We start from the raw sequence: 19,455 nt of genomic DNA, 5'->3' as shown, positions 1-19,455 counted from the left end.
TGCAGGTAGGCACCTCTTCTTCCTGACATCCCCACACACACAGGAAGCAAGGGCAGGAGTGGTCCCTTCCTAACCCTGTGTTTTGTATTTTCCCAGTGCCTCTTCTCCCACTCGGCTCACAGTCCATGCTGAGCTAGCTTCGAGCCCTAGAGGGCTATCCCTGTCTCCTCACTCTCCTCTCCCCTTACAGCTATCAACACCCAAGGGCCTATGGCCTCCCTGCGTGGAACAGCCACTCTTCAGAGCCACACATCACTCTGCTTGCGTCCCAGCTAGGCCTGACCCCCAGGGGCTCCAAGCCCACCTACCTACCCAACATGGCTATGGGCTGGGGCTGGGCCTGGGCCTGCTGGGGCACAGAGCCTTGCCTGGAGGGGCTGACCACCAAGGCTGAGGAGGTTGCTGGCAATTCCTGGATGTCCCTGTCTTCATCACGTGAGTCATCAGGGCACCATGGGTAGCACAAGTAGGATCTGAGACCACGGTTTCTTTTTTTGGTGGGACTAGGGTTTGAACTTGGGGCTTCACTTTTGCAAAGTAGGCACTCCACTGCTCAAGCCATACCTCCAGTTCATTTATTTTGGAGATGGGGGTCTCATGAACTATTTGCCCAATCTGGCCTTGAATGGTGATCCTCCCAAGTAGCTAGGATTATGGGCATGAGTCACCTTGCCTGGCTTCATTATTTATTTATACATGCATATGAACTACGATCATTTTCACCTCTCCCCTTCACCCTTCCCTTTTTATTAATGTATTTTATTGGGCTGGGGATGTGACTCAGTGGTAGAGTGTTTGCCTTGTATACACTAGACTCTGGTTCCATCCCTGGCCCTGCAAAAGAAAAAGAAAGGGTTTGATTTAGCCTAACAATGAAAAATTATATGTACGCTAGTATCAATATGATTTCAACATGCCCTCAGTATAAAATGTTACTAATGACATATTCCAGTCTTGCTTTGCACCGAGTTTCAGAACCCTATGTCTCAGTGCTCAGGAGTGGTGTGGGGTCGTGGTTACTGTGTTGGATGGTACTGCTCTCCGTGAGACTGACCTTGCCTGGCCTCTAAACTCTGTGGCGCAGGCCTGGGGCCACCACAGGACCCCGTGTGCACAGAGGTTCGGTGGATGCTCCGTGGCTGAGTGAGTCAGAGGGCCCAGTGCCCCCTTCCCCGCCCCCCACAGCTGCAGACCAGGATGATGGCCCCTCCCAGGAGTCACAGGCTGAGTTAGAGCTTGAGGCCCTGCTGCAGAGCCTGGACCAAGATGCACAGCAGGTAGCGGGAAGGGGTGGCCGAGAATGGCAGGCTGGACCATTGGGACAGCAGGGCGTAGGGCACGGGAGCTCTTTTATAGCAGTGGGAGCTGTATTGGGGATGGTAGTGGGAGGGTGCCTGATCCTGCCCGTGGCTGCAGGGGAAGGAGGATAGTCGGGACGTGGTATGTGGCATCTGCATGAACAGAGTGTGGGACAAGCCGGAGGCTGAGCGTGTCTTCGGCATCCTGCCCAACTGCACGCATGCGCACTGCCTGGGCTGCCTGCGCACCTGGCGGAGGAACCCGCAGCGCTTCCTGTTGGATGTCATCAAGTCAGTGCTGCCCGGGGGCCGCAGGGAGGGGGACACCCCAGAGAGACTGGGGCACGGTCGCCATCCCCGGCCTTCGCCTCACCCTCTGTGCAGGGCCTGCCCGCAGTGCCGGGTCCACTCCAGCTACATCATCCCGCACAAGTTCTGGGTGAGCCGCGGGGCTGAGAAGGAGCAGCTCATCCGCAGCTTCAAGGCTCGGGCCAGGTGAGGTTGGCGGTGAGGCAGGAGGGGAGGCAGCCATGGCTCCCAGCCTGGGATCCCCAAACCCAAACCCAGGAAGCTCAGTGAGGTCTCGATGGCCAGCGAGGAGGTGACTTGCTTTCAGGATGTCAGCCAGCCTACCAGTGACGGTGGGGGCAGGGGGAGCAGGAACAGCAGGGCCAAGTTTCTTTTCTGGTTTGTTTTTGAGACAGCCTCACTGTGTAGCCCAGACTGGACTCAACCTTGGATCCTCCTGCCTCAGCCTCCTGAGTGCTGTGATGACTGGCACACACCACCCCACCCGGCTTCCTAACTTCCTTTTCTAATCTGGCTCAGGATCAATGCAGGCAACTCAGGTTTTCTCCCACCATGACAGGCCTGCTTGCCTTTTATTTCCAATTTTTTAAAATTTATTTTACTTTGCGGTATTGGGGTTTGAACTCGGGGCCTCATGCTTGCTAGGAAGGTGCTCTAACACTTGAGGTACTCCACCTGCCCTTTTATGTGATGGGCTTTTCAAGATAGGGTCTCACAAACTATTTGCCCAAGCTAGCTTTGAATTGCAATCTTCCTGATCTCTGCCTCCTGAGTAGCTAGGATTACAGGTTTGAGCCATGGGCACCTGGCTTATTTCCAATTTTTAAAGGCAAGAAAGTAATTTGACATGCATATATCTACATGCTTAGATGATCTTTGAAACATGAGGTCACTGAGAAGGGGAGATACCAGGGCAGCCTTTGGCAATAGGAAAAGTTGGGGGAGGAAAACCTTTCACCCAAAATCTGGAACTGGCTTCATTCCAGGTTCCTAGTTCCACTTTCCCATGGGTTTGTGACACCTGCCACATAGAGTGAATTTGTCTAGAAAGTGGATAAGAGGCAGGTCCTGCCTGTACCTGCTTGCCTGTCGACCATGCTAGCCGTATGGACAGTGGCTGAGGAAAAGCCAGCTAGGGGGGCGCTCAGAGGGGAATGTTTGAGTTGGGCATTGGAGGAAGAGTAGGGTCCCTCAGGGGTAGAAAATGAGGGTGCTGCAGACAGACAGAGGCCAAAGTGGGAGGGTGATGACCGTTGGATTGCATTTGGAAAGTTCTGGAAGGCCCGGTTGTGATGGGGTGCTGTAGTGTGAGGACAGGCTTTGTATGTCACATGAATCATGGGCCCCAACTCTCCACTGTAGAAGAAGAAACTGAGGTATAGTCTTTGTGAATTTAATGAGCTATTGGGGTTTAAAGCCAGCATCTGGGCTCATAGCTGGTACCAGAAGAAATGCCAGGGTGGAAATGAACTTGAGAGGAAGTGACCAACTGACTGAGGTGTAAGGAACATTTAAGATGATTAGTGTTTCCAGCCTCGGTGCTCGTGGGACTTCTGTGTCACTTGGTGGAGGAGAGAGGACCAGTCACTTCTTGGGATTTCCACTCCCAGTCTGGGTGGCTCAGTGGGTTCTGTGTCCAGAGTGTCTGCGAGAGGTGGGAAGGACTCAGCTTTGTCTTGGAATTAAGTGGAGAAGGCTGAGGCAGGAAAGGAGCTACCAGAATGCTCTACCCCTCCTCACTCTCGTCTGCCTTTTTCTGCAAGGAAGGTGATGCCACTGAGGCTGATCACACGTGTCCCCAAACTCTTCCTTGTGCTTGACCTGCTTGAGAGAAACTTGAAGTCTCAGGAGTGAGAATCTTCTTATCAGCCAGAAGATACCTGTCTAAGGCCCAGGCTATTGCTCTAAGTTTTTTACATGTGGGGGTTGTCTGGGACTCACCACTTTGGTGTTTATTACTAAAACTGCTGAAAGATGGAAAGGAGGTTCCAGCTGGCCTCAAGAGACAGAGAGAGGCATCCTCAAGACTCTTTACTGCCACCTGCTGGAAGATGATGGAGTAAATGTCAAATCTACATTAGGAAATGGTGAGGTAGTTCACACCTGTCAGAATCCCAGCACTCTGGAAGCTGACACAGGAGGATCTTGAGTTGACATCCAGCCTGGACTACACAGCAAGATCTTGTCTCAAAAAGAAAAAGAAGAATATATGATAGGACGCGAGTGGTGCCTGCTCAGATGGGTGCTTTTGTGTGTTATGTACAGCCTTCCCTACCTATGGGTCAGCCTGGAGTGCCCCTTTGCTTCTGAGACAACAGGACTTGAAGGTGATGGTCTCTCTCTCCTTCCGTCCTCTAACAGCCAGATCCGATGCTGGTTCTTTGTGCGGAGTAAGGGCCACTGCCCCTTCAAGTCTGACTGCATCTACCTGCACCAGCTCAGACTAAGGCTCCTGCCTCTGGGCCTCCTTGGCCCAGGAGTCTGCAGCTGGCCTCTGGGAGTAAAGTGGACAGCAGGGGGAGACGACTGTCATGGTTTCTAATTAATGTCCACAATAACTGTAAAGCCTATGTATAATGCTTGTGATGTGGATGGGGCTTACCCAAGGCACTGTTGTTCTGTGTCCAACCTGCCCAACCTCCCTGTGAGCCTTGAGTGCCCCTGTTCCCAGGGCAACTGCAGTCAAGGCTAACTGACGGGCTTTCAGGGTTTTTTCTCTTTACACCCAGGTGCCAGGCCCAGCATTGTTCCTAGGGGCCACCAAGCCAGAGAAGGATGTGTTCTTCCCAGACCGTGCCCTGGCCCTGGCCCTCTGGGGTTCAGAACTCCTGCTAGACTTCAGTTCTTACTATGGCCTTCTGCAACTGGGATCAGCTTGAGGGATCAGGGGTGAGGGAAGTGATGCTAGTTGGTAGATCTTTACCATTTTGGCTGTTGTGTGGGTAAAAGTAGCATTAGTGACACTTGGGAGACATGGCGGGGCGGGGGGCGGTTCTCACCTGGCTTGCCAGGACCTTAGTTTTTAAACTTTGCTCTTTTGTAGAAGGATTTCTGAAAGAAAACCAATAAAATGCATCTAAGCTATCACTACTGTGTCTAAAGAGTGGTCTGCTTGTAGCCTCTGCCCCCAGGGGAACAGGGCCACTTCTATGGAAGCTTTGTATCTCTTTGGCATTCATGACTCCACCCACTATATCTCAAGTCCTGCCTCCCCCAGCAGCTCCTCATTCAGTGACCAAAACCCTGCCCTATGAAGTTAGAACTGCTTACCGGAGAGAGAAGTTACCTGGAATAAACTTCTTTCTTGCTTTTTTGGCCTTTGCAAAGCAGGCGCCATCTAAGAAACCTTCCTTAGTCTTCCCAACAGCTTTCTTGAGGTCATTTGAAAAAAATAGAAATCTTGGCTCAAATGGAAATCAGATCAAATTCAAAAAGTACTCCCCTGGATTCTCATAGTATTCAGAATGAAAGCCAAAGCCCTTTGTGTGAGCTCAGGCCCCATGACCTCTCTGATCCCTTCTGTTATTCTCCAGCAGGTGTCCTGTGTTCCTGCTGCCCCAGAGCCTTTGCTTTTGCTCTTCTCTCTGCCTAAAATGGTCCCCGATCCCTGCACAGGAGTTTCCTTGGCTTGCTGACCCTCATCTCCTTCAAGTTCATCTTGCCTGTTTAAAAGTCTTATCTCCCTTTTATACTGTATTTTTTTTGTTGTTGTTGGAGTTTGAGCAGGCACTCTACCACTTGAGCCACACCTCTGGGTCATTTTGCTCTGGTTATTTTGGAGATGGGATCTTGCAAACTATTTGCATGCTGGACTCGAACTATGATCCTCCCAAGTAGGTAGGATTACAAGTGCTATATTCTTTTCGAAAGCACTTATCACAAGCACTCAATTATTTACTTTTTATTTAACTTTCTGTCTCTCTCCACTTGTATGTTAGCAACAAGAGCAGTGGTGGCTGTTTTATTCTACTCTATCTCCAGTCCTTAAGAGCTTAGGGAACACTTAATGAATAGATGTGCATGAGGTAGCAGAAGCTGGTTTATGGGTGGTGTGTGCTTTTTCCCCCCTCTTCCTTTTCTTTCTACCCTTCTATCTTCTGCCTTAATCTCACCTTTCGCTAGAAACCTACTGCCTCCAGCAGTCTTCCTTAAACTGAAACCCTGGGAGGCAAAGCCATTCCTGGCCTCTGTAAACAACCATAGCAAAGATGCTTTCTTGGTCTTTGAGAGGAAGTTCACAGGAAAGGTTTTGGCCACATCAGTGGCATTAGGTTTTACTGTGATCCCATTCTCAGGGATATTTGTACATCAAATTATATTTCTGGAGAGGACTGAAAGTCAAATGACCTCATTTTTTGGCCTGTGGAAGAGATGAAGTAGGGTGATTAATTGTGGTCAAATCTTACCGCCAAGCCCATGATCTACAAGCGACATGGGCGTTTACAGCTTGGGTTTGTAAATACAACAGGACCCTGACAGCCATTCTACCCCACTGTTTCAGGGAGTAAATGGAGAAGGAGGCTGAGAGTTATCAGACGAGGATCCGCCCCTTCGCCAAGCCCCGCCCCCAGGCCGACAGGCCTGGCCCCGCCCTCCTGTTCTCGGAGCGGGGCATTTCCTGGCCACGCCCCTTCCGGCCTGTTTTCGTCCCGCCCCCTGCTCTTCCTAGCGGCTCGCTGATCTCTCGGGCCCGCTGTCTGAGCGGCGTCTATCTAAACCTGGGAGAGACTGTAGCGCACGCTGGAGTCCTTCTCGGTTTCCGCCGGGCTCGGAGCCGAGGCCCCAGCTGCGGCGAGGCGGCCAGGCGCCGACTCCGTCTTGGCGACCCCGGACGCGGCGCCCCGTCTGGCTGAGGGCCCGGGGCCGGCGCCCTGGGCGTCCCTGGAGGGCCCCGACCGCCTCCTGCTGCAGGCGCTGCAGGCTGGGCCCGACGGGGCAAGGCGCGGCCTCGCGGTGCTGCGGATGCTGGGCCGCCGCGGTCCGGATCCCTTCTGCTGGGGCCGCTTTCTCGAGACGCTGTGCCGGGAGGAGCCGGTGGTGCAGGGGCCGAACGGCCGCCTAGAGCTGTAAGTTTGCCCTCGCTGCCCCTCTGTAAGTGAGGGACCGAGCACCATTCCCCTCGGAGGAGGGCAGTCTGCATTGGGTGCCTGGTGTGTGCCAGCTGTGCTGGGTGGACATCGCGGATGCAAGAACAGAAGATGCGCCTTCTGTCGTGCCTAAGGATGTAATTCTAAGCCCGACACCGGTGGTTCAAGCCTGTGATCCTAAGCTACTTGGGAGGCTGAGATCGGGAGGATCGAGGTTTGAGGCCAGCCTTGGCAAATAGTTCTTGAGATCCCCATCTCCAAAATAACCAAAGCAAAATGGACTGGAGTTGTGGCTCAAGCGGTGGAACTGCTGCTTTGCAAGCTCTGAATTCAAACCTCACCCCCCACCCCCCAAAAAAGTAGTTCTAAGTGGGTCAAATGGATTTAAATGGCATGCTTACATCTCTTTAAAAAATCGTTTAAAAAGGCGTATAACTCCAAGTATAGGCATACTTATGTATAAAGTGAACAGCTGTGTTAAAATACATTATAAAGCATCCAGGAATATTTAAAAGGTAGTGAGTGGAATAGCATCTGTTAATAGCGGTGGCTTTATACTGTCAGATTTTCAAAGTATAATAATATGTGTCAAGCTCATCTCCTCTGAGGCCCTCTTGGGCTACAGCAAGCCCTTGCCACTGCACACTTAACTGTCAGAGTCAATTTGTTCAATAAGTGTGTGCCAAGGAGATACTGTGACACAGAGGAAGAAGACACTGCCCCTCCCTTTCAGAAACTCATGGTTTGGTGAAAAACATGAGAGCTGGATGGATGAATGAACAGCTGAGAGCTCCAGTGGTGGGGTGCAAGGGAGCCACAGAGCAGCAGACCAAGCATTGCACAGCCTCCTGCAATATTATTTTTATCTAAGATATGAAAATAGACTTTTTTCTCTGCTACATAAAACTAACATAGATCTATTATAGAATAGGATCCAACATGATTTTTTTTTAGATGAAATACACGCCCCAGAGGTTAAAGAGCAGGGCCAGGTATATAAAAGATGCTTCATGAACACTTGTCTATAATTCTCCTACTGTCCCCTCTCCATCCACAGCAATTCTTTTTTTTTTTTTTTTTAGTTCTAAAATGACATTTTTTTTTTCATTTTTCTTTTATTATTCATATGTGCATACAAGGCTTGGTTTATTTCTCCCCCCTGTCCCCACCCCCTCCCTTACCACCCACTCCACCCCCTCCCGCTCCCCCCCTCAATACCCAGCAGAAACTATTTTGCCCTTATCTCTAATTTTGTTGTAGAGAGAGTATAAGCAATAATAGGAAGGAACAAGGGGTTTTGCTGGTTGAGATAAGGATAGCTATACAGGGCATTGACTCACATTGATTTCCTGTGCGTGGGTGTTACCTTCTAGGTTAATTCTTTTTAATCTAACCTTTTCTCTAGTTCCTGGTCTCCTTTTCCTATTGGCCTCAGTTGCTTTAAGGTATCTGCTTTAGTTTCTCTGCATTAAGGGCAACAAATGCTAGCTAGTTTTTTAGGTGTCTTACCTATCCTCACCCCTCCCTTGTGTGCTCTCGCTTTTATCATGTGCTCATAGTCCAATCCCCTTGTTGTGTTTGCCCTTGATCTAATGTCCACATATGAGGGAGAACATACGATTTTTGGTCTTTTGAGCCAGGCTAACCTCACTCAGAATGATGTTCTCCAATTCCATCCATTTACCAGCGAATGATAACATTTCGTTCTTCTTCATGGCTGCATAAAATTCCATTGTGTATAGATACCACATTTTCTTAATCCATTCGTCAGTGCTGGGGCATCTTGGCTGTTTCCATAACTTGGCTATTGTGAATAGTGCCGCAATAAACATGGATGTGCAGGTGCCTCTGGAGTAACAGTCTTTTGGGTATATCCCCAAGAGTGGTATTGCTGGATCAAATGGTAGATCCATGTCCAGCTTTTTAAGTAGCCTCCAAATTTTTTTCCAGAGTGGTTGTACTAGTCTACATTCCCACCAACAGTGTAAGAGGGTTCCTTTTTCCCCGCATCCTCGCCAACACCTGTTGTTGGTGGTGTTGCTGATGATGGCTATTCTAACAGGGGTGAGGTGGAATCTTAGCCACAGCAATTCTTGAGTTACTGCCACCCATCCCACATCTGCCACCTGCCATCATGTCCCTAGCCCTGCCCAGTCTGCCTGAGTTTCCATTAGGAAGCTACCCTGATGGCTTGCTCTCCCTCTGCTACCAGGAAACCACTGTTGCTGCGATTACCCGGGTTATGTCAGAGGAACCTGATGTCTCTGCTGATGGCTGTTCGTCCATTGCTACCTGAAAGCAGGCTCCTCTCTGTGCTGCAGATTACCCAGCAGGATGCAGTCTCTGCCTCAGATGCCTGGCTCCATGCCCTGGGAGAAATGCTGCGAAGGGATCTGGAGGTTGGAGGCTCCAGAGCCTCTCCACTATCCAAAAGGTGCCAGAGCCAGCTCCGAGGCCTGTGTAAGCAGTTGGGCCAAGGGGGCAGGAGGCTGAAGTTGCCCCAGGTTCCAGACCCTGAAGAGGTTAAAGATGAGGAGAACGAGGACAGGGATTCCCAACAGCGTGGGAAACGCAGAAAAGAGCCAGAGGAAGAGCTCGCTAGTTCTGATGGGGAGAAGGCCCCCAAAAGGTTCCGGGGCTGGGAAAGGGAAGAAGAAGATCACAAGGAGGAGAGACTGGAGCCTGAGTCATTGGAATCCCTGTCACATGGAGTGGGCTCATCACCCATTAAGAAGCAGCCTGTGGTGGGAGTTGAGGCCAGTGAGGCTGGCCAGAGTCTGGAGGAGGCCAAGATCCCAGCTGAGAGAGTGGTATTGCCCAAAGCTCTCCAGGTAGTATGGCAGGAAACCTGGGTTTAGAGTAAATGTCCAGGACTAAGGGTTTACATGTGGTGAAGGCTGGTTGGAACACTTTTTCCCAACCAGGACCACTCTGTAGTATGTAGAGCAGGGGGTAGGAGCATTGTGGGAATATAGCCTCCACTCCACAGGACTGAAGGAAGGGTGCAGGGAGGGAGTTACTGGAAGTGGGAAACACTTGTCCTAATGATCTATGATGTGGGATTGTTAAAGAGTGTCTACCCAGGGGAATAAGTTCTGGAGCCACCCCTGCCTCCCCATCCTCTGGGGGCTGAGAGAATCATGGCAGCATCCAGCCTGCCCTGCCACCCAAAGGCCCAGATCTACTGACATCATTAAGGGCTGGAAGCATGGAAGATAGGTCTGCACAGCTGGATCTCACATGAGCCTGGTCCACTTTGAATTCTTAGGTATTTTGCAAAACAGTGTCATGTTCTTGGTTCTCTTGAATTTCCTTTGCCTGCCAGCTCCCATTGACAAGGCTGCTTCAGGAGAGAGAGGTGGGAGTAGCTTTGGGCAGTACTGGAGGGGAGGGGCTCTGCAGTGACCAGATTCTTCTCTGCAGGACCAGTTGCCCAGGCTGCAGCAGTTGCTGAGGACCTTTGGGGAGGTAACTGACACTACCCTGTACACCATGGCTCTTCTAGCTTCTGCTGGCACCTCAGCCATGCCCAAGGAAGCTCCTGGCATAGGGAGGCATGGGTGGATGGCAGAGTAGGGTTGGAGAGAAGGTCTGGGGACAGTCATTGTGGGGCTTACCTTTGTATGGGTATAGACATGTTATCTAACCCCAGTTCCTCTCCTCTGGTAGCCCCTTCTAATTGCTCAGCCACTCCCTTTGTCAATTGAAGGGTTAGCCTGTGACTTGTCATAAGGGCTCTGACAGTGCCAAAATGATATTTGCCCCTCCAGGGACTGCAGGGGTTGGAGGATACCCCCCCAGTTGAGCTGCAGCTTCTCCATGAATGTAGCCTCAGCCAGGTGAGACCAGGAGAACTTTTGGCCCTGAGGTCACCCTTTTCCATTTAAGTTTGTCTCCCCACCTCACTTGGGACTTGTAGGAGGGGACTTTGTTTCTGTCTCTTGGGTAGGGTCTCCTTGAGTGGTTTCTTTTTAGCCCTTGCTTCCTAGGACAGATTTCCCAGCCCTACCTTGCCTTAGAGAGTAGCTTTGTGTTATCCCCCTTGGCAGATGGAGCTGCTGTGCGCCCAGCTGCAGCTCCCTCAGCTCTCAGATGCTGGTCTCCTGCAGCTCTGCACCTGGCTGCTGTCCCTCTCACCAAGCCTTAGCATCAGCAATGCCACTGTGCTGGCCAGGAGCCTCTTCCTCAGACGGGTAGGTGGACTGAGGGCCAGGGACAGTGGGGAGTGTCTGAACCCTCAAAAGGAGGGGCTTAGGAGAGGATGTCCCTGGCCTTGCAGGCATCTGGCTTGTCTGGGAGCCTGAGGCAAGAGAAGGGTCCCCATTGGCAATTAGCAGGCATGAGTTCCCTGACCATCTAACCACAATCACCTAACTCTTCTCTCTTGGATTCCCAGAGTCCTTCCAGAAGCTGATCAAGGGGCTTTCAGGTTTTGGAGTTGGAGAGGGGAGCTGTGGGTCTTTTCCATGGGTGGGCCCCTGTGAATCCTGGATAAAACAATTTTTTCCTGTTCTGTGTAATATGTATCAGCCTCTGAAATATGTGTCTGATAAATATGTGGAAGAGCAGAGAAATGAATGAATGTTCCCTCCCCACTGGCTGTAGATTCTCTCCCTGACTTCCTCAGCTTCCCAGCTGCTGAGAGCTGCCCTGACCTCATTCTGTGCCAAGTACACCTTCCCTGTCTGCAGAGCCCTCCTCACCCCAGTGCTCCAGGCCCCAGGCACAGGTAATTCTAGAACCAGCCCCAGGCCTGGTAGCTGTCCTCTCTACTGCCAGCACTCTTCACCCCAGGGTGACTCTGACAGGAGTTGAGTATTCAGTGAGTACAGATACTCTTGCTTCTCTGGCAATGCCACTAACAAGCTGGGCATCCTGTTCCCCCTAGTCCTTCTCCTGTCATTCCCCTAGTCCTCTTGCCTCTGTTCTCTGGCCCAGGTCCAGCTCAGACAGAGTTACTGTGTTGCCTTATGAAGGATGAGTCTCTGGAGCCAGATACACAGCAACTGATACTGGGGTGAGTATGCAGGCTTTCATGTTTCCCCATCCCACCTCCCCAGGCTAGGGAGCTAGCTGGGTACCAGACTTTATGACTCAAAGACAGGCCTTGGCCCTGGGGCTGTAGATCAGTCATAGCCCTTGCCTAGCAGGCACAAGGCCCTGGGTTTCATCCCCAGCACTGCCCTATCCCACCCCAAATGCTGTCCACCCATACCAGTTGCCATCCCATGTATTTTCCTGAGCCTAGGGCTGCCATCTTCCCCAGTTCTGCCTCTGCAGGCCCTGTTCTGGAGTACTTCCTAGCATAGTTGGAACATGGCATGAGAGTTAAGAGTCCTGGCTCCATAGTCAGACAGATATGTTTCAAATCTCAACCTTGCCTTTTTTAAATGTGGGGCTCAACAAGTTGCTCCATGCTGCTGAGCCACAGTTTCCTCATATAACAAATGGGGCCAAACTCTGCACTGCTGTGGCAGTATCACAACCAATGAGGTTTATCCCATGCACAATTATTGCTAATTGAAAACTTCCCAATACACTACTGTGACAACTTGCAATGTAGTCAGCATTGGCAATTTTTGACAGTCTCTAAAGAGATTGAATTTAAAAAATAAATAAAATTTAAAAAATAAAAATAAACAATGGGGCTAGCCAGGCATGGTGGTACATACCTGTAATCCTAGCACTTGAGATGCTGAGGCAGGAGGATTGTAAGTTTTAGGCCAATCTGGGCTACCTAGTGTCACAAAAAAAGACCCCCAAAACAAAAAAACCTAAAAACAGCTAAAACCTGCTTAGTCAGCATGAAGTTGTGAGTTCAAACCCCAGTACTACAAAAAAGAAAAGAAAAAATGAGGCTGATAGTCACTTTGTAGGATTTTTTTTCCAGGTATTAAATATGATGCATGTAATGCGTTCAGCACAATATTTGACATCTAATAAGTTCCCAAAATTTGGGCTGAAATTGCTATTAAATTTGGGTGTTAAAATTGAGTTAAGATATAGACATGTGAAGCAATGTAAGACCCCATGGGACACAGGCACGAGATACAAAATGATTATCAGAAGGGAACAGTCTCAGAAACAGTCATCACTCTTAGGGCACTTTTTCAATATTTTAGTCTCAGTCTTCATGCAGTTTTGCAGGGTGCCTTTGCCACCTTACAGGTGGAAAAACTACACAGAATGTTAAGGGACTTGGCCAAAGGTCACCCAGCCAGCAACTGATAAAGCTTGGGGTCAAACCCAAGTCTCTCCATCCAAGAAGCCACACTGTTTCCACTGTGACTTGGGCCTTCTGGAACAAGGGGGGATGTGCGGTGGAGTAGGAAGCATGGGTGGGCTGGCTCTTCAGGGAAGGCTCACCTACTCTAGGAAACCTTGGTCTGTCATCCTCCAGCATCAGCATCCTCATTGCTGAGTCTCCTCTTCCTCCTGCTGAGAGACAAGGGGGCCTTTGTGCCTCATACCCTAAATCCTTCATTGCTGGCTCCTGTCACAAGGATAGGCTCTGGCAGCAGTGGCTCCTGGGGCTGCCACCGGCCCTGATGATCCTCTGATGGCAGGGATTTTGACTGTCACAGGGAGTAGGAGCAGTGGATTCCCAGGTGTGGGTGGGATGTTGGACTCCTCTGTGCAGGCACATCCTGGAGCTGTCCTGGAAGGAGGAGACTTTCTTGGTGTTGCAGGCACTCCTTGAGCAGCAGGTAAGAGGACTGCCTTGGAGGTGGGTGGACAGAGACTGAAGAGCCCTAGTACTGCAGGGTTTCTGAGTCCTGTGATGGAGGGGCACAGGGTGGTGGCTGTGATGTGAAAGAGCCCCATAGCTGGCAAGGTGGGAGCAGAGAGCTGACCACATGGTCCTCTTACCAACTGCGGGGCCTTGGGGCTGACTTTCCTGATATGGGTATGTGAATTTAACTGTATTTTTGAGTAGGTAGTAGATCCATGTGTTCATAATTAAAAAAAAAAAAGATGTAATGAAAAATATTGTCCTTTTCTCCCCAAGCTATCAGACTCCCCTCCCCGGTGCTTCCCAGTGTGATGGCTTACGGGGAGCTCCACCAGAGAGTGTGTGTGTTTGGATCCATGCTTGCATAGCGAGCATTTACATTTACTTTTCCCCTACTTTTTTTTTTTTTTTTTGGTAGATTTTAACACACCAAGCTGAGTGTTTTCCATACCTTATTTAGCAGTGTATTTTCATGACTTTTCCACATTACTACCTAAAATTCTTCCTCATTTGTTTGTGTCTTATGTAATGACCTTGCCTCTTTATGACTCAATTTCCTCATCTGAAAAAGAGGAGTTCTGATGGCACCTACATAAGCCTGGGGTGAGCTTTAAATGAGGCGATTGGTGTAAAGGACTCAGAGCAGTGCCTGATGCATAGTGTGTACTGTAATTATGAAGAGCTGGCAAGGTCCTTGGGACCTCTTGCTGCTTTAGATCTTCAACCACAGAGGCAGGCGAGTGTCCTTGGCTTCCTCTTGGTCCTCATCTGAGCTTTTGCAATGGTAGCCACCATTTTCTAATACCTATATGTTGGCTTCTATGTGCCTTACCTCATTTACCCTTTTCACTATCTTCAGAATTAGATATTTTGAGCCCCATTTTACAGAGGTGGGAACAGAGGCTTAGCTTGGTGTCTTAGCTTTCTGTCTCTGACAAAATACCTGAAATAGAAAATTTAAAAGGAAGTTGGGTGAGGTGGTATATGCCTGTAATCCCAGCACTTGGGAGGCAGAGGCAGGAGGCTTGATTTTGAGTTCAAAGCCAGACTGAGCTACATAGTGAGACCTTGTCTCAAAAAACAAAACCTGACTGTCAGAGTGGCTCAAGTGGTAGCATGCCTGTCTAGCAAGTGTAAGGCCCACCAAAAAACCCAAAAGAAACCTCCCCCCCAAAAAAAAAAAAAAAACCACAATAAAAAGCCTCAAACAACAACAAACCTTTAAAAGGAGGAAAGGCTTATTCTGGCTCACAGTTGCTGAGGTTTCTGTACACAGTTGGCTTAGTTGCTCTTGGACCTGTGATGAGGCACTGAATGTAACACAGCACCAGGAGCACATGGCAAGGAGACTGCTCATGTCATAGGGGCAAGGAAGTAAAGAAAGAGTGAAGAGGGACCAGTGTCTCAATATTCCCTTCAAGGGTACAGCCCCAGTGACCTAACTTCCTTCTGCTAGGCCCACATCCTCACCATAGCACCATCCTGGAGACCATTCCACATGTAGGCCTGTGGGGAACATTCCAGACCCAAACTGCAGCACTTGGTTAAGCTGCTTGCCCAGGGTCACCCAGTGAAGAGATGGTGGAGTTGGTTGAATCCTGGACTGGCTCAGACCTTCCTTGTGATACTGCTCTGTTTCCCAATGTGTGCAGGTGGAGATGACCTCTGAGAAGTTCAATGTCCTGATGGAGAAGCTATGTGAGGAGGGGCTGGCAGCCACCACCTCTGTAGCCTATGCCAAGCTCATACTGACTGTGATAACCAAGTACCAGCCCAGCGTGAGTGTCCATGGGACCATGGGAACTGGGCCTGCCACCACAGCTACCAATGTTTGCCAGGGCAACCACAAGTGCCAGCCCAGGGCTGGGGGCTGGGGCTGCTTAGGGGTTCATTCATTCAGCCAGCACCTCTTTGTCAGAGTGCTGTGTGGGGCACTGAGATATCAGTAGTGACCAGAATATAGCCCCTCTCCATGAGCTGACCCTGTCCCCCAACCCCAGGCTAGTGAGAGGGAAAGAGAATAAGCAGATAACTAATATTTGGTAGGAGCCAGTGAGAGGTTTGCACAAGACATTTGGTGGCAAAGGAAAGAGGGGTAGTTAAGCCTTGTTTATAGTGGGGATTGGGACAGGCTTCCTGCCTCTTAAAGAGTGGTTGGTGGCCAAGAGTTGAAGATGGGGGAAGGGCATTTCTGGCAAAGAATGCAGCGTGAGCAGGGAGTGTTCAGGGGTTCTTCAGCTAGTTCATTGTGAGAACTAGCTCACAATGAACTACCTAAAAATGTGAGAGTTGGTGGTAGGGATAAGCTAGAAAGCTTAAGTACTCATAGCTAGTACTTCCACAGCCCAGAAAATAGGAATTTGAACATGCATCTGATACATGCTTTTGGGAGGTTCCTGGGTCCTCTGAAACCCGCTAGATCCTGGAAGAACCTGTGTGTGAGGCGTCAGGAGTCTCCCAAAGGTCTTAGCTGGCCAGATATGCATCATAGAGACGCCTCTGTCTTCTCAAGGAGTGGGTATTAGAAAATGAAAACAAAGAAAGAAAAAAAGGAGTGAAAAAAAAATTTAAAACACAAGGATATGGGCTGGAGGCGTGGCTCAAGTAGTAGAGTGCCTGCCTAGCAAGTGTGAGCCCCTGAGTTCAAATTCCAGCACTGAAAAAAGAGAAAAGGAAGGAAGGGAGGGAGGGAGGGAACCTATGATGTGTCAGGAAATTGTAGTAACAGGTCAGCAAGAGACAGCGTGGTCCAGGAGGAAGGGGAACCTGTTTCCTTGTCTGTAAGATGGGAGGGTTGTGAGGATTGTGGGGGGTAATGCATATAAAGTGCATATGAAGTCATTGTCTGCTAGTAGTGATGTAAGAGGTAAGTAATTACTAATGCAGCTGACATTTGATTCCGGATCCACCTGAATCCATGGTTGGCTGACATGATGAAATAATGAAGTCCTGTTGCTCAGGAGCCTTTTGCTGCTCCTCCTTCCCTGGTCCTTATGTCCTGGGTTCCTCTCTCCTTCCTAAACAGAGGGGAGGGGAAGACCAGCCATTGGAGTGCTGAACTGGTTCTTCCTCTCCTCAGATCACAGAGACCCAGAGACTGGGCCTGGCTGTGGCCCTAGAGCCCAACACCACCTTCCTGAGGAAGTCCCTGCAGGCTGCCCTGAGACATCTGGCTCGCTGACCATCTACCAAGGGACCAGCCTCTTGGAGTTCTGTCATCAGCATCCTGAAGGACACTTTTGCCCTCATCACCTTGCCCCAGACCCTTGCCTTAGAATGAAGGCTGAGCCTGGTCATCTGAGGAGAGCAGCAGCCCTCTGTTACAGGCTGTACAGAGGCCATCTTGGCCTTCTGCAGAAGGGGCCTCCTGGGCTATATTTGCTATATTAGCTACATTTTTCAAGGGCTGCTGGTCTGGGGCTTACCCCTCCCTGATCACTTCTCGGGGGAAGGGGACAGAAACTTCCTGATAGGCCTCAGAAGGGTCAGTGGTAGACATATGGTGCTCCAGGAGATCTGGGGTACCTGTGTACTCAGCATGAACCTCTTATGGTCAAGTGTATGATATAACCTGTATTTTTGTTTCAGACCTTAATAATTTCTCAATAGTGTTTAATATAAAGCAGGAATTTTGGTACAGGGCTCATGTCTATAATCTCAGCACTCAGAATCTGAGGAGGGGAGGATTCAAGAGTTCAAGACTAATCTGGGCAACATAGTAAAATCTTGTATCAAAAAAAAAGGAAATTCAATGCTGTCTTATTTGTGCCTGATTTCCCACTAACTTTGAGTACTTGTTGACCCCTCCCCACCTTTCCACCCTTGCAGTGACAAGGGGTGTCTTTTTTTCCTGGTGAGGAGAAGGTTGTAAAGTGCTGTTCTGAAATTCACTCATTCCCATTCTGTGGTCAGATCATGTGTGATCCCACTACTGCAGCACTGTCAGAACTGCCTGTTGCTGGTGGAATGGCTCAAGTGGTAGAGCACCTACCTGGTAAGCACAAGGACGTGACTGCAAACCCCAGTACTGCCAAAAACAACAACAAACGCATTCCTTTTAGCCAGGTGCTGGTGGCTCATGCCTGTAATCCTAGCTACTCAGGAGGCAGAGATCTGGAGGATTGAGGTTCAAAGCAAGCCCAGGCAAATAGCTTGCGAGACCCTGTCTTGAGAAATCCATCACAAAAAAGGGCTGGTGGAGTGGCTTAAGGTGTAGGCCCTGAGTTCAAACCCCAGTACTGCAAAAAAAAAAAAAAAAAAAAAAACAAAAAACTTGACTGTTGAGTAGGTGAGGCAGTAACCACTGGGTGGCAGAAGGTGAACTTGGGAGTGTAAAGGTGAGTGATTGAATCTGGAGTTGGGAAGGGTTGCGCACCTAATTTTTAATTTGTTTTTTGGTTGTTTTTTTTTTTTTTTTTTTGCAGTGCTGGGGTATTATACCTAGGGCCTCTGCCTGCTAAGGTGCTCTACCACTGACCTCCATTCCTAGCCTCAGATAACATTTGAGGAAGGATGTGAAGAGATCCTGGGGTTACTGTGGGCTGAGAAGAGGCTACCCATTGTGCAGAGGAAAAGGCAGAAAAGATACCTTATGAGTGTGTGGGCTTGTTTTACACTTTTGGTACCATGGTCATAGAAAACACCCAACATGTAGCTATTACTAATCAGCCATCAGGTGAAAGTTCACAACAGTACCCTCCCAGTTCTTCCCACTTTAGGTCTTGAAAGGCCAGGGACAACTTTCTGGACACTTCTCTGACCAAGCATTGGACCCTTGTTAGAATAAAATGGTGACGGAGGGAGATCAAGCCTAGGGATAAAGCCTGGTTTTGAGCGCAGAAGTTGATGCAGAAGGCAGGAGGAAGTTGGCAGAGTTTGGGGGACAAATGTTGGCATCTCACACTGTCAGTGGCCTGCATGGTGCCACACCCAGTACTTGTAACTACTGAAACTTGAGCCCTGGACCTGTTACTGGACCCAAGTCTAGCTCTCCTGATCCTGTCTTGGTCTTCCCCAGAGTATCCAGTGTTCCCATATTTATGTACATCAGCCAGGCGAACCCCACTTTCTCAGACCTGTTCCTAGAAGTAGAACACATGGGCCAGATGTATGAAAGGTTCCTGAGCAGAAGGGTGGACTCAAGGAGCTCTGAGAGGAGGCCCGTTATGCCTTTCCCTAAGTTCTGGGGGAGCCCTCTCCCTGACCCCAGATGTGTAACACATCCAAGTTCCCTGCCTGACCTCTGACCCCGTTCTTCTCTCAAGAGGCCAATTAAGTCCAGAGACAAGGTGGTTCAGCAAGAAAGATGACTATTACTATTTGGCAGTACTAGGGAGAGGGCTCCACACTTGTTAGGTGGGTGCTCAACCACCTGAGCCATTCCACCCGCCTACAACTTTTATTAAGTGGAGGGCCGAGGTATTGAGCCAGCTAATTGAGAAAAGACGGACATTTATTCAAAGTCCTTCTGCGGAAGGCTGATTTAAAGGCAGTTCATATAGGAGATGGGTGATCACAGACTGGTAGGTCTCACAGTGGGCAAATGATGCCTCTGTTCCTAATCCTAATCACTAGTCACAAGATGCTTTTCTGTTCTGCACATCTCAGCAACACTGATCACTATTTCCTGGGGTCATGCTTGGTCTTTGATTAGTTTTTGCTCACATGCAGTTCCCTAGTTACACAGTGGACAGGCTAGAGGGGGTAGCTGCCCTGAGGGCCTCTTGCTGATCACCAAACCCAAGGCAATGAGAGAAAACATGCTTCATCTAATTATTGTGGAAGACAAAGGTCAAGTGAGGTTGGGCACGAAATCTGATCTTAGTTCTCGGCTTGAGACCCAACCCTTAGCTAAAAGCCCGACAGCCAACAGCCGCAGAGAGAATGGGGACATTCTCAGGACTGGATTGCTGTAACTCCTGCTTGGTTTAGTGCAGGTCTCGCGGTGCGTCGTGCGCCGGCGCCCTCCAGCGGCTGCAGGCAGCGATGCTCCTCGGGGATAGGAGACCTTTTGACGTAGGTCACAGGA

At 49.8% G+C, this 19,455-nt stretch overlaps 1 protein-coding gene and 1 non-coding gene across 5 annotated transcripts; both read left to right on the top strand.

The window, feature by feature from the left end:
* Positions 1-1,440: 1,440 nt before the first annotated feature.
* On the top strand, positions 1,441-17,647 carry Fance (FA complementation group E). Of its 4 annotated transcripts, none has more exons than XM_074082356.1 (10): positions 1,441-1,793; positions 8,907-9,525; positions 10,118-10,162; positions 10,465-10,533; positions 10,804-10,887; positions 11,300-11,423; positions 11,633-11,711; positions 13,335-13,401; positions 15,080-15,205; positions 16,507-17,647. In XM_074082356.1, the coding sequence occupies exons 1-10, from the start codon at positions 1,456-1,458 to the stop codon at positions 16,606-16,608; spliced, it is 1,653 nt and encodes a 550-aa protein (XP_073938457.1). In that variant the 5' UTR covers positions 1,441-1,455; the 3' UTR covers positions 16,609-17,647. The 4 variants fall into 4 exon arrangements, with proteins under 4 accessions (XP_073938457.1, XP_073938456.1, XP_073938459.1 ...); XM_074082355.1 differs by having other exon boundaries at positions 10,744-10,887; positions 16,507-17,643; XM_074082357.1 differs by lacking the exon at positions 1,441-1,793 and adding an exon at positions 6,268-6,673 and having other exon boundaries at positions 10,744-10,887; positions 16,507-17,639.
* LOC141425992 (U4 spliceosomal RNA) lies at positions 12,151-12,292 on the top strand. Its single transcript, XR_012451107.1, has one exon. It is a non-coding gene; the product is annotated as a U4 spliceosomal RNA (small nuclear RNA).
* Positions 17,648-19,455: the final 1,808 nt, after the last annotated feature.

The sequence above is a fragment of the Castor canadensis genome, chromosome 8 (genome assembly GCF_047511655.1).
Source record: "Castor canadensis chromosome 8, mCasCan1.hap1v2, whole genome shotgun sequence".
NCBI lineage: Eukaryota > Metazoa > Chordata > Mammalia > Rodentia > Castoridae > Castor > Castor canadensis.
Note: the sequence above shows the minus strand (reverse complement) of the source record. Positions and strands in the feature narration are given on the sequence as shown.